Source organism: Ursus maritimus, unplaced genomic scaffold (genome assembly GCF_017311325.1).
Source record: "Ursus maritimus isolate PB19 unplaced genomic scaffold, ASM1731132v1 scaffold_8, whole genome shotgun sequence".
Taxonomy (NCBI): Eukaryota; Metazoa; Chordata; class Mammalia; order Carnivora; family Ursidae; genus Ursus; species Ursus maritimus.
The window spans coordinates 25,900,229-25,914,077 of record NW_024426996.1 but is presented as its reverse complement, the minus strand read 5'-3'; the positions used below and the strand labels follow the sequence as shown (position 1 = coordinate 25,914,077).

The 13,849-nt window shown below is 39.5% G+C and overlaps 1 protein-coding gene across 4 annotated transcripts; it reads right to left on the bottom strand.

Moving 5' to 3' along the window:
- Positions 1 to 1,142: 1,142 nt before the first annotated feature.
- Positions 1,143 to 13,416, bottom strand: LOC103665301 (cytochrome c oxidase assembly protein COX18, mitochondrial). 4 transcript variants are annotated; one of them, XM_040625106.1, is made up of 6 exons: positions 12,897 to 13,416; positions 11,629 to 11,729; positions 9,374 to 9,537; positions 7,936 to 8,060; positions 5,729 to 5,840; positions 1,143 to 2,976 (listed from the first exon to the last, which is right to left on the bottom strand). In XM_040625106.1, the coding sequence occupies exons 1-6, from the start codon at positions 13,236 to 13,238 to the stop codon at positions 2,906 to 2,908; spliced, it is 915 nt and encodes a 304-aa protein (XP_040481040.1). In that variant the 5' UTR covers positions 13,239 to 13,416; the 3' UTR covers positions 1,143 to 2,905. The 4 variants fall into 4 exon arrangements, with proteins under 4 accessions (XP_040481040.1, XP_040481038.1, XP_040481039.1 ...); XM_040625104.1 differs by having other exon boundaries at positions 5,733 to 5,840; positions 12,897 to 13,415; XM_040625105.1 differs by having other exon boundaries at positions 5,733 to 5,840; positions 7,936 to 8,057; positions 12,897 to 13,415.
- Between the last annotated feature and the right edge of the window lie 433 nt (positions 13,417 to 13,849).

Genomic DNA, 13,849 nt, shown 5'->3' with positions numbered 1-13,849 from the left:
AAAAGACTCCCTTTCAGAGAGGAGGAAGGGTGTCACAGACAAAGAGACGATAGTCTCCATCTGAAAAAACAAAAAAAGATTTCCTGAACCCTGCAGGTCCAGGACAGAGCTCTGCCAGTCCCTCAGCAGCAGAGAAGAGAGAAGCACCCAACAGGAAGTTGTCAAGGGATCTTTACAGTGTGTGAGTGTCCTCTTGTTCCCATTCAGTACCCACCTCCCCTGACCTTAGGCTCTGGAAGTGCTCCTGACTATAACAAACTGCTGGAGAAATAAGATCAAAGACCACAGAGTTGGAGTTTTCGGAAACAAGGCTTGCTATTTACTAAAAAATCTGCCTGGAGAAAGAAATGAGAGGAATATTTATTTATCAGCTTGAGGTCCGGTGACTGATTTACCTCAGTTCATAATGTATCAGTTTTCTTTATTCATGAGTATTTTCCAAGATCCCAGACACCTTCAACCCTACCAGAAATTATTTTGAGATCTGGGAAGAAGGACCTTGTATTTTCAAATAAATTTACATACATTTTCAAAGCAATTCAAAATGTTTGAAAACAGGAGAGCAATAGGAAACAACGTAAACTACCCCTTGAAAAAAGATGTTAAATGTACACTTAGAAAGTGAGGGGAATCCATGTAAACAAGGTAAAGCATACTCCTGAAAGGAGATTCACCTACTGGAAAAGGGAGTCACAGCATTCCTTTATTTCTTACTTTCAGAAAGTGACAAACTTCTTTGAGTAAGATGGGGGAAGAGGGCTGATTTCCTTCATCCCATTATGAGAAAAATATATGAATCAGTACCCAATGATACACAGGGCGAGAGTCAACTTGTTCCAGAGATAGCCAAAATTTTTCTCAAATTCCCGTTCCTCTTTTTGCTATAATACAACCAAGCACACACATTTCTGCCTCTGCTTCCCTGATTGTACATGTTCCGAAAGGTAATTCTTATTATCTGAGGTAGTTATAGTCTATAAAATTACCACAAACACTGAATTAGTCAACACTAAACCACTGCTCCTAGAGAATTTACAGGGTTACATTCTTGTGAGCCTCTCGTCACATTTCTGTCAACCCAACAATACAATATATTGCTGATTCATTAATGGTAAACTCACAGCCAACAGCATCGTAATTTATGCCTGAATGAAGTTTATTTAATGTAGATATTACTTTCTCCTTAAGGAACATCACAGGATCCTGTGCCAAGGAAAACTAGACAGCACTTCTGCATGACAACACTTGGAAGCGATTTTAAATAGCGGAATCACCAACAAAAAGCACAAAAATGAGAAAAAACATGGCAACAGACCATGAAAAGGGACACTTAGTTATTACACAGTCTGACAGCTGAAACAAGAAGCCACAGTGTTGCCCTGTGTGACCTATCTGGGAACATGTACCTCAAATGACTCAAATTTTTTGCCAGTCTCTGTTTGTCCAAGAATGACATCAAAAGCACTGTACTGATTTGGGGGTTACAAATAAATTTTAGCGTGTAGGCAAACTGACAAAGTCTGCAAATAATGAGGACTGACTGTACATAAGTTTCAATTCCTTCACTGTGATTAGAAAGACAGTTACCTCAATAGGGCAGTCACGAACCAGGACTGGGAAGTCAGGTCCCAACTGCTACCTCTAAATTCTTGGTGAGGTGACAACCCAAATGGCTAAGATTTAATAGATATTACTCAAAAAATGACTAATTCTGCTTTAGTTTTTGCTTTATTGTAAAACACTAGATGGGATACAGGGCCTCTCATACAACCCAATGAAAACTTGTAACTTATAATCTTTTCAAATCACTGTCAAATTTATTCACAAATTTCCCAACCACAATTAGTTTTATCATCCTTTCAAATCAAACAAGCAAAAAACTGGATCCACAATTCATATTACCTGTTAATTTTTCCATCTACCATAGTCTAAACCCATTAGTATACTTAACCCTTCCAAATAAAGAAGTTTATAAAATCACCTCCATAATAGATAGCTGCCCTTCAGGTTTTCTTCTTTTGACGAAACAAACTTAATGCTCAGTATTTTCCACTTCGGGCTCTAGCAGTACTTAGTGCTATACTCTAGCCCAGTCTTCTTAAGATATAGAAAAAGGAATGTACCCTTCTTGTATTCCTTCAGAGCAGGGTTGAAAGGCAACATCACCTACCATATTAGGTACTTTCTTGTAAGGACTACTCTACTGCATGTATCTGAAGTCCATTTTTTAAAAGTCACACATTAACTCATCATCATTGTGTGTACCATTAGAATAAGATTTCTCAACCAGGAATTACCAGAAAGCCTCAGGGTGGGGGAAGGGAGGCTCATCAACGAAGGCCCCCATGTTCTGAGTCCCAGGATTTTTCTGAAAAGAAAACCATAGCCTTAGCAGATGTGCAAACGGGCCTATGATCCTCCACACCTCCAAAATTTTAAGAATCACCTCACTGTATTCTCTTTATAAAACTCTAATGTATGAGACTGGTCAGTCTAATTCAACATCATTCAGTATCTAATCTGTTTTCCAAAGTTCTGGCACCTCTAGCAAGTCGTAATTTTATAAGCAGAACCAGGCACTTTGATTCTACTTTTGTATTTTTAGGATATAATTAAACATACATTTCTAGCACTTAAAGGATTTTAAGTATTGTCAAATATATTTGGATTATATCTTAACCTACAGTACTTCACACAACTCATGGTTTTAAATAAAGCCAAATTAAATCACATCTGAATTTCCAAACCTAAATATATTGTGATAGTGACACTTGCAACTGTTTCAAAATTAATGGAAAGCATTTATTTTCTTGAAATGAACTTGGTGTAAAAGGCAGCAAAGAGGTCCTTATAAGGAGTGTCTGAATCTGACTTGGTCAACGGTATTCGGCAAAGTTGACGAAACCTAGGAGAGCGCAGCAGCAAGTTCTGTGAAAGGCCCATGAGGCTGGAGCATAACCAGTAGAGCACAATCGACTAGAAAGAGAAGAAAGGACATGAATGTTAGTACTTCTCAACTCTCCAAGGACACTGACATCCAGAGACGAGCAGGCAGTACAAGAGAAAATAACCATGTGGGGAAGCAGCAGCAGACCAGGACTGAACAAGACCTGTGGCAGCTACTTGATACCAGTGACAATTCTAATACATAAGAAAGAAGCCTGAAAGGACCAAAAAGTGAAAAGAAAGCAACAGGAGAGGTATTCATGATAGAAAGTGGATGACAGAGAGCAGCACCCAGGCAGAGGGTAAAAAGAGATCTCCTCTCCCCTCTTTGGCAAGTAAGCACTCTTTTCCCCCACCAAGAGTCCTGATAAGCTGCTATCCTGGAGGTAGAGTACTGGAGGCACAGACATTTAGGCTCCTTAGACCCCGTTTTCCTCCACACAGTGATCTATCACCCCAAATTTTCCCAGTAACTGGTTTCTTAGTCAGGAATGCATCATCCTTGCCTTTTTCAGAGACAAACAGTCTCAGCATTATCTTCAACTTTTTTTTGTACTTCCATTCAGAGTGATTTATTTAGGTTATGGACTAAGTTCTGGAGCCTCTCAAAATATTCCCATACATACATGTGTTGCAAACTTTTCTTTGGCATCAGAATGTGATCAGGCCCCAGAGGCATCACCCTGTGGTGGCCGAGTCCAGGTCCTGGAGTTGAACTGCCCGAATGTGAATTCCATTTATTTGACAGCAGGGAAGTTATTTTCCTTCTGTTTCAGTCTCCTCATCTATAAAATGGGGACTGAACTATAGCCGCCTCAGAAGGCTGCTGTGAGGAAAAAGGGAGATAACTCACACAGACTGGACAGCAGAGTAGGTGGCCCATATTAAGCACTTGCATTTGTTCTAAGGCAAACTTTTCGGTGCAGAAAGTATCCCATCCTCAAAGCAGATTAGCATAGTAGTTACGGGCAGGAGCCAAACTGCCTGGATGTGCCTTAGATACTTAAGTGATATTAAGTATCACCTAATGGATGCGTGACCTTGGATGGGCTACTTACCCTCTCTGTGTCTCAGTTTCCTCATCACTAAAGTGGAGATTGTCATAGCACCTACTTCAGTGCACACTGGATGAATTATGTGAGCTAATACATGTAAACCTTCTCAAGCAGTGCCTGACAAAGTCAGTACTGAATGAGTATTAGCCATCATCACCATCTGACTTATCCAGTACGCAAAAAGTACTCTGAAATCAATATGGTAGACTACGAACTGCCTACTAAGAATAATTCTTCTTTCATAGTAATAAAATACTCATTTTAAGCTGGGTATACTGCCAACAACAACAGTAAAAAAGGGACTAATTCCCAGTATCTTCTGCAACCAGGTGTGGCCCAAGTAACGAGGATGTAAGCACAAGTGTTTGGTGTGACATCTGGCAGGGATCCTTAAAGGGGCTAAATGCACCTGAAGCACCCTTTTACCATTCCTGCAAGATAAGCTCCAGCAGCCATCATGACCATACTGTGGCCTGAAGGATAGAAATGACAGGTTGTGGATGATGGAGCATAATGAGAGAAGCAGGCTGGGTTTCCCATGCATCTTCATGAAGCTGCCACATCAGCTCTACACTAAATTGCCTAACTCTGAACTTCCTACATTCGAGAATAAACTTTTGGGTATTTAAGACAGTGCTTCTGAGATCTCTTATTACTCACTTTAAACCCAATCCCTCAGTGAAAATTCACTGCTCCTATTTTATTTGATCAGGGAGTATCCTCAGTTATAACTGGTATTATTTCTCCCCAGAAATGCAGTGAATCTGTACTGTTCTATTTTCACAGGGTATTTTACAGCAATATTACTGTTACATGAAAAGTACTATAAGCACTTGATGCTATTTTACTAGTTCTCACAGACACTATGAGGTCTACTTCAGAAATGTGGCAACTTACTTATTTTACACAGGATTAGTGACAGTGTTATGTCCAAGGGACAGCTTTAAAAATACATTTTTGATGCTGAAAATGCACTGTTTCAGATTCCGAAGACAGTGAATACTTTGATATATGCCGATAGAACCCTAACTGTCCGCAACAAATGAATCCTACTTCATGGTCTACGTGCTGGCCCTTAGCAGAGAGATACATAATACCTAAGACAGCTTTTGCCCTCTTTGCACTAAGTATCATTGGGAAATAAGCAAAAGGCTAAAAATATGAAATAACTGCAAACATAACTATTTTTTTTCTATTTCTATCTAAGTGTAATGATATATAAATGGGGGCAGATGTACCTACCTCACTGAATTGTTATGAGATTAAACAATATTACATATGAACCCATATAGACTGGGGCAGGTGTACCTACCTCACTGAGTTGTTATGAGGTTAAACAATATTACATGTGAACCCATATAGACTTGCCCCCAAGTTTTTGTTTCTTTTTTAAGAGCTAAATTCCTTGGCCCAGTCTATGTAGAAAGAAGAAATTCAATATTTCAACTAATCAAACAGAACAAATACCATGTTTATAACATTGTGCAAGATTTAAAAAAAAAGAAAGAAAAAGGAGCTTGAGACTTAACTCACATTCACACGAAGGAAGATTAACTAATCCCAAGAAATATCAAGTGTCACTTGGTGATAATAATTACTACAGAAACTTGGAAACCAGTAAGGGACTTAGCAGTCAAAGGAAGCTCAACAGAAGCACAGAATCCTAGCCAGTCTAAGTTAAGCACAGAGAGGATTTAACACATGCTTCACACAATGTGGGTGCTTACTCACTGAAGGTACTGTTGCAGCAATTGGAATCATCAACACTGAGACCACACGAACAAAGTATGTAATATATGTCTGAAAACGAGACATTCCAATTTTTTGCAGAGCAAAAATCTGAGAGGGTAGAATAATAAATATACACAATGATTATTAAGCATATTAAATAAGACAAGCTTTAAAATACAATTTGATTTTTGATTGGCCTCCACCTGCATTTTAATAGAAGCAAAAAATTAAAACACTGATAAATGTATACAGTTGACCATCTGCTTCTGAAAAACTTAATAATTGTGCAGAATTATTAAATGGAGCTTTAATCAATAGCAATAAAGGAGATTCAGCTATATCAAAGAGAATCATAGTATAATTTTTACAAGTCAATGTTTTTTAAAGATTGTAGAACTGAAAGCCCTTTCCAGATAGGTGCTACGTATGAATCACTACCCTTGTTTTGGTACTTAAACACAGTGCCTGGCATAAAGAAGGATCGTAATAGGTATCTCAAAGGTTTGTGATCTGGCTATATAGAATAAGGGGAAGAACCAGGCAAGAAAGGCTAGGAAAAGCAGCTATGACTTATGAATAACTTATTTAAGAGCAGAATAATGAAATGATTGTGAGCAAAGACTCCAGGTCCAAATCACCTACATTCACATGGCAACATTTAATGGTTATGTGACTTTGTATGAGTTACTTAACCTTTCTGTGCCTCGATTTCTCTACCTTAAAATGGGGATAATATAAGTACCTATATCACAGGATTATTCTAAGAATTAAATGAGTTAACTCACATATATTGTTTATAATAGTGCCTGGCACATTTATTACATATATTATGTAAGAATAAGTTTTGTTGTTTTTTTTTTAAGATTTTGTTTGTCAGACAGAGAGAGAGAGAGAGCGCTTGCACAAGCAGGGGGAGCAGTAGAAAGAGGGAGAAGCAGACTTCCTGCCAAGCAAGGAGCCTGATGTGGGACTCAATCCCAGGACGCTGGGATCATGACCTGGGCCGAAGGCAGGCACCTAACCGACTGTGCCACCCAGGCGTCCCAAGAATAAGTTTTAACGAAACTTATGTATACTGGGTTGTTAGTTGGTAAAGGGAAGACTAGAGGATTGACATTAATTCATTGTGACCTTGTGTTTATCATTTTCTTCATTCTAATAAATACTCACTAAGTACCAACCGCATTCAATTGTGCTAGGTGACCTTAGGAAACACACTTAGACTATACATGGAGTCTTTTCTCAAGAAACTCTAATCCAAGACATTACAGTATCATCTTCATTTTTCTCATTTGAAAAAAATAAGAGGTGTGGGGCACCTGGGTGGCTCAGTCAGTTAAGAGTCTGCCTTTGCCTCAGGTCATGATCTCAGGGTCCTGGGATTGAGCCCCATGTCGGGCTCCCTGCTCAGTGGGGAGTCTGCTTCTCCCTCGCCCTCTGCTGCTCCCCCTGCTTGTTCTCTCTAATAAATAAATAAAATCTAAAAAAAAATAAATAAATAAGGGGTGTATTCAATTTCCCAAACAGAGACCAGTGATGGGTCTCTGAGATGGGGTTCTAGGATCATTTCTAAGGTTTCTTCCAGTTCAAAGAGTCTATGTTCTACTCAATCAAAAACAGCTCCTTATACAATTAAAGGCTTGCGTCCCCTAAACTGTTGAGTAACACAGCATGGGATAATGGTAAGACATGGCCGACAGATCCTATTTTATATGTATGTGTTTTTCTACTCCATCACATAAAGAGGTATTGACTTTCTAAGGGCATATACACCTAAAAAAAAAGACAATCAGATACTATGTTTCCTACTTGCAAATTTACATTTTAAATAAATACACAAAATACTAATCTACTGTGAGAATACAACCAGACTGATTAACCATTTTAATTACTGTCTTTACCAAAAACAAATCACAAAATTGTGTATGTTAGATTCATATAATTGTAAAGCTGAAAGAGACTTGGGAAGTGTTCTAATTCAGCTCTTCCATTTTAATCATGAGCATTCTGGCCCCCAGAGAGGTTAAGGAACTGGTCTAAGACTTGCCAACAGCTGATCTATGACCAAAACCCAAGAAATCTCAATTCTAGCTCAGAGTTAGAATATCACTACCAACTTAAACACATTTATATTTGATGTTGGAACAGCAACAAAAATCCCAATAATTTAAATGGCAAACAAATCTCATCTAAAACCACTGACCTCCACTATTAATAAATTGATGATACCAACGGAGATAGGCAGAATCCAAGTAGAATCCAGGGCAGTGAGGTCAGGAAACCACAGGATTCCATCAGTAGCTAACTGTTCCTGAACAGAAAACCCTGCTAAGACAGTTTTATAAATAAAACATAGAAGAAGGAAATATACAACACATAAATAGTCTTATTAAAATAAGGTGTCCTTCACACCAAAGCCTTGCATTTGTTTCATTTACTTTCATTCCACAACATAAATTAGTCCTTCCTGTACTGAGAAAGATGCAGCTCTCTGCAGCAAACAGGAACATAAAGATACATAGCAGTACTCTTTTCAAACATATATAATTACTTGTCCATAGGCTACTTTCTTTCCAGTCTGTTTTAACCAGATATTTTCTCGTTACAAATGCCTTTACGTGAAAGTAAAAAACAACAACAAAAGTAAAAAACAAATGCTTTAGTTTATAGTTTATTAATAAATGTTTACTTTTATAACTATGAATGCTTTTCTGGTCCCATAATTTTATAAACGGAAAAAATTCTTGGCCAGGAAACTGAATCATGGAATTGTAACACTAATTTTATTATGACTTCCATGAAGAAGTATAGTTGACCGTTAAACAACTCAGGGCTTAAGGGTGCCAACCTTTTGAGCAGTTGAAAATCTGTGTATGGAGTGCCTGGCTGGCTCAGTGCTAGAGCAGGTGACTCCTGATCGCAGGGTTGTGAGTCCGAGCCCCACACCGGGTGTGAGATTACTTAAAAATAAAATCTTAAAAAAAGGGGCGCCTGGGTGGCACAGCGGTTAAGCGTCTGCCTTCGGCTCAGGGCGTGATCCCGGCGTTATGGGATCGAGCCCCACGTCAGGCTCCTCCGCTATGAGCCTGCTTCTTCCTCTCCCACTCCCCCTCCTTGTGTTCCCTCTCTCGCTCGCTGTCTCTATCTCTGTCAAATAAATAAATAAAATCTTTAAAAAAAAAAAATCTGTGTATAACTTTTGACTCTCCAAGAGCTACAGAAACCCTACTGTTGCCTGGAAGCCTTACCCATAGTATGCTTTAAGTATCATATACTGTATTCTTACAATAAACCTAAAAAAAAAGAAAATGTTATTAAGAAATCATAATGAAGAGAAAATACATTTACAGTGCGAGACAATAAAAAATATACCTGTAAGTGGACCTGCCCAGCTCAAACCTGTGTTGTTCAAGGGTCAACTGTACTATTGTTGTCCTTCCTAGATTCGTTTTCTCAACATGGCTAGTTTGCTTACACTTAATATTTTAAAATCTATAACCTTATAAGAAAGATGGTAAAAACATTCTAGTTATGAAAAGCATAGGGACTTTTTTTTTTTGCCTTTAGTTTTTTCTTTAGAGTACAAAAACAATGTTAGAGAACTTATTTGGGGGAAAGAAACAGACTTCTAGAATAACTACCTTCTGAATGTGTTGCCCCTGTGCTAAAATTCCGGAGAGCAACAGACATGAAGATCCACATTGGAAACTGAATCCAGACCAATACAGTGGCTTTGAAAGGATGGCAGTTATCCCGAACATACAGCTCTGAAACAAGCCTCCGCATATTCTTTAGATAAGTGAGCCTAGTTTGAGGGAAGAAGGAAGAAAGGGAAAGGAGAAAATATCAATTGACTATTAATAGTTCTTCATACCCATAGCACAAACACACCCATGTTGTGGTTATTAGTTAAAATTCTGTGTAGGATTTTTAGCCATCATAGACTATACTAAGGGGTTGCCCAACAAAAGGCAAAAAGTCTTTTATTGAAAATTCTTTAGCAATGTACACAAATTATATAACAATTTGATAAATCTGACATTATCAAACAAGCTTTGGCTCTGGTGGTGTTAGGCCAATTAGGTTTTAACAAGTGAAATTTTACTACTGGCATGGTATGACCACAGTTTGTATCAGAATTCTAAAGGTGAAAGCACATGTAACTCAAATCCCTCCATTCTGGCCAAGCTCAATTACTTGATCCCTGAATATATCTTCTGAAGCAATGTGGTTTTGTAATATGTATGCTCTTGACCTATCAAAATGGTTTCCATTCTTCAGTCAACTCTTTTATGAAGATTTTCTGAATCTGTTTCTCTGTTAACCTTCTTCGTTATTCCTGTTTTTAAGTCCCACTTTCTATAGTCTCCTTGAAGATCAAGTATTGGGTCTTATTCATCTCTAAATCTCTTGTAGCACGTTTTATACAACATAGACATCCAAGGGGCTTGAAACCAACGGAATTATAGTGTATTACTGCACTACGACAGTACACCGACATGCCAGGCTTCATAATTTAGACTCTTCCTACTCTTCCAACTTTATCTCTTGTTACTCTTCCAAAGACACCTGTATATTCTGGTGCCTACATGGCATGGGCTATCCAATAAATCAGACTTCTACATTAGGATGCTTTTGGAAGTCGTTAAGTCATCTATGTGGACAGTCCACTTACCTGGCTGTCCACCTGACAAACTCTCCTTTACGCTTCAAGACTCAGTTCCATTGAAAATGCAAGAAACTCTCAGATGTGTCTTCCTAGAAAGTCATCTAGCTATGCAAGGATGTATCTGGACAATCATCCTGCCAATGCTGCATAAACAAGGTACCAGTCTTGTCTAGGCTACATTTATAAATCAGATAAACAGCTTACTAATTTGTTCTTTTGGTCTGGAATTGTCATTCTTAGATTTCTCTGATCAGTAAAACTTCAGAACTGTTAGGTTTGTCAACTTTTTATTTTATCAAATAAAGATATTAAGTTACCATAATGATTTTTTTTAAACGTCAGATCTTTTTAACACTAAATAGAGAAGCAATTTCATATTGAAGAGAGTTGGCAAATTTATACACACATAGGTAAAAATATACAGAAACCATATACACATTCTATATACATAATACAAAGCCCTTATTTTTCTCATTGCTGCGAAGTGGTGAACACTTAGTCCCAGCCTAGTAAGGATTATAATCTGACTAAGTAGTAACTTAAACTCATTGAAGCAGGAAGACTTAGAAGTTCCCCGTGGATGACAAAAGGCACAGAATTGCAGCATGCATGGTCAAGAACATTCCAAGCGCCTTCTAAGAGCCCAGGCAGACAACTATACACAGTAACCACACTGGACAGACAGCACCTTGGCTATTTAATTTCTTCTATGAGAGCATTCACATTTTCTACTTCCCCCTTCTTGTGGGCTGCTGTATCTTTCTTTCCAAAATGGTCAAGTGTGTAAATAATCTGTATCATTTGCTGATTAAAATCCCAACAGACTGGCACAGTATCTTCATCCATGAAGCCTTCCCTGACTTTCCACTATGACTGAATTCCTTGTACATAACCTTTTTTATAGTACTTAATTTAGTCATTATTTGATTACAGGTCTTTTTCAGGAGGCTGAAGTCCCTCAAGAAGGAACTTGCTCTGTTCCTCCATTTCTTGCTTTCACTATACAAAATTCATACCACACAAACTTATTAAAATATTAAGGAGTGAAAGGACTACTTTCCTGCTAAAGCTACAGAACACCCAAACCTATAATAAATATAATTATAATTAATATAATCACTTACACAGTATATATTCCTATTACCATTATATATATATATATATATATATAGTCTATACTCATAGATATATATATATATATAGTCTATACTCATAGAATTAGCTTACCTGGCAACTCTTTTGGACCACCTCAACTGATTTGCAAGAACTGCAACTTCTTGGTTAAGATGCCTTGCAATGTTTTTTATTTCTGGCTGTAAATTTTCCACCTAGCTAAAGAAAAAGTAGAATTTGTTATGAGCACATAAAGGTTCTTTATTCATAACCACTCATAATTTTACTCTCTGTTCTTCTAACTCACTGAAAAATGTGGTTTACCAATCATCTCAAGAAAATTAAAGTCTAAGGATAAGGTGTTAAATCTGCTTAAGTTACAACCAATTCAAATTCCAGCTTATACTCTTAGCTATGTGATCCTGGACAAGTTACTTAAGCTCTAAAACCCTGTTCCCTCATATATAAAATGTTTAACAGCACCCACTTCACAGAATTATTATAAGGATTAAATAAGAACTGAACCCTATACTTTAATGTTCATCCCTGGACTTCTGAGTAATGGTAACTGAAAAAACAGAAGTCTATTAATTAAGTCTTTAATATGCTCTGTGACAGCCACAGAGTCACAAAAAGTTTGCATTTATTTCTGCTCTGTGTTAATTCTTTCTGTAAAGCACCTCACTGCCTTAATGGTGCTGATGATTCCCTTTGTTTCTGCGTCCCCTCGTCCCCAATAATAATTTGAAAACATGGAAACCATTATTTTTGAAGTCTCACATTTGAATAATATTTTGCTTTCAGAGCGCCTTAACCCATATTATCTGACTTGATCTCATAACATTGTGAAGTAGGCCAGGAAGGTATTACTATCCCGCTTCCACAGAAGAGATAGAAGCACTGAAGCCCAAGGGGCTGCGACTAACCAGAGTTGTAGGTAGTACAGGCTGAATAAGGAAATCAAGTTTGCAAATGGCTAGCTTAGCGGTTTTTTTCTAATAAGAAAGATGAATCGGAATACTTGGGGACAAAAGATGCTGCAGACATACAGGCTGTTACAATATTTAAGACGGCAATTTTACAGATTTCTCCATACAACAATTCTGCTACCGCTTCCTTTATTTCTCTCATTCTCTAACAGCAAGCTTAGTAACCACTTGGGCTTTGAGCACAAACCCTGTACGGTAAACGGAATGATAGGTACATGTGTCACCAAACATCTCTTAATTCACATATCCAATGCTAGTTAAATTCTTTGCAAGAAAGTGGTCACGACGATTTACACTAAGCACTCCAGAAGCACCCGGGGATTTTAAACCCCCGGTAGACGTCTACCACCCCTCACCGCCGAAGCGGATGCGCTGGGTGCAAGTGTCCCTCACCTTTGCCAGGATGTAGTGTTGGTAGGCGGCCAGGGGTAGCGTGACCCCGCCGCGGAGGGCCACGGTGGTGAGACCGATGCAGGCCCACCAAGGTAGACCTGTGGCGGTGTGCACGCCGAGCAGCACGTCCTCCGCGCCCCGCACCGGCGCCGATGTGGCCAGGGCCTCGTACCAGCTGCCAGGGCCGCTGGAGCCGACTGCAGAGACCGACGCCACCGCCCACACCTGCAGAGCAGGGTACTTAATGCCGTCCGTTGAGGTTGGCGCAAGCAGCGGGTCCCGGGCCCCGAGCTGCAGTACAGGCAGCGGCCGCAGCCACCTACGGCCCAGACGGGACAGCATGTCGGCGCCAGGGCTGAGCCAAAACACGGACCTCACAGATCAGCGTCGGGCTCCGCTCCGTCTGGGACGCCACACGCACGCGCCGGCAACCCCAGGCGAAAAATGGGTGCGCGCCCTCCCTCAGGAACTATTGACCTTCCCAGTCAAGGCAGTGACGTCTTGCGTCGCGCTGGCGATGACGCCGTTGTTAGGAAAGTCCCGCCTTTCCCACGCGGCAGTGGGCAAGCCTACTGCGCAGACACAAAACTTTCCCGCTGTTGGAGCTCCTCGGAGGCCGGACCGGAATTGCAGAGCCAGGGGCGGGGCTTGCTGCCTTGGGCCAGACAGGAAGGGCTGTAGAAGCCCTCGGGGGTTCGGTCGGTCTTTGGCGTGTGCGTTTGCATTCCTTTTCACTTAAAACTTGTCGTTCGATTTGTAGTGAATTAAATTGGGTAGGCGGTTTTTGTGACCAGAGAATAGTCCACGTCTTTACGTGCAACCTGATTGCTTCTGCTAGAAACTGAGATAGATTATATATATACTGCCAGAGAGTCAACACGTTGCTGAAATGCCAGGTTGGACAAAGTCATGCACTTCTGGCAGACCTGAGTTTTAATGAGCATCCATTATGC

What these genes read in the sequence shown, in the direction of transcription:
- LOC103665301 (XM_040625104.1), bottom strand. Translation starts at nt 13,238, where the DNA reads ATGCTGTCCCGTCTGGGCCGTAGGTGGCTGCGGCCGCTGCCTGTACTG. An exon ending in TCAATTTATTAATAGTGGAG is followed by an intron (nt 5,841 to 7,935) that starts GTCAGTGGTTTT and finishes CTACCCTCTCAG; the next exon opens with ATTTTTGCTCTGCAAAAAAT. An exon ending in TTGCTGCAACAGTACCTTCA is followed by an intron (nt 2,977 to 5,732) that starts GTGAGTAAGCAC and finishes TTCTCTTTCTAG; the next exon opens with TCGATTGTGCTCTACTGGTT.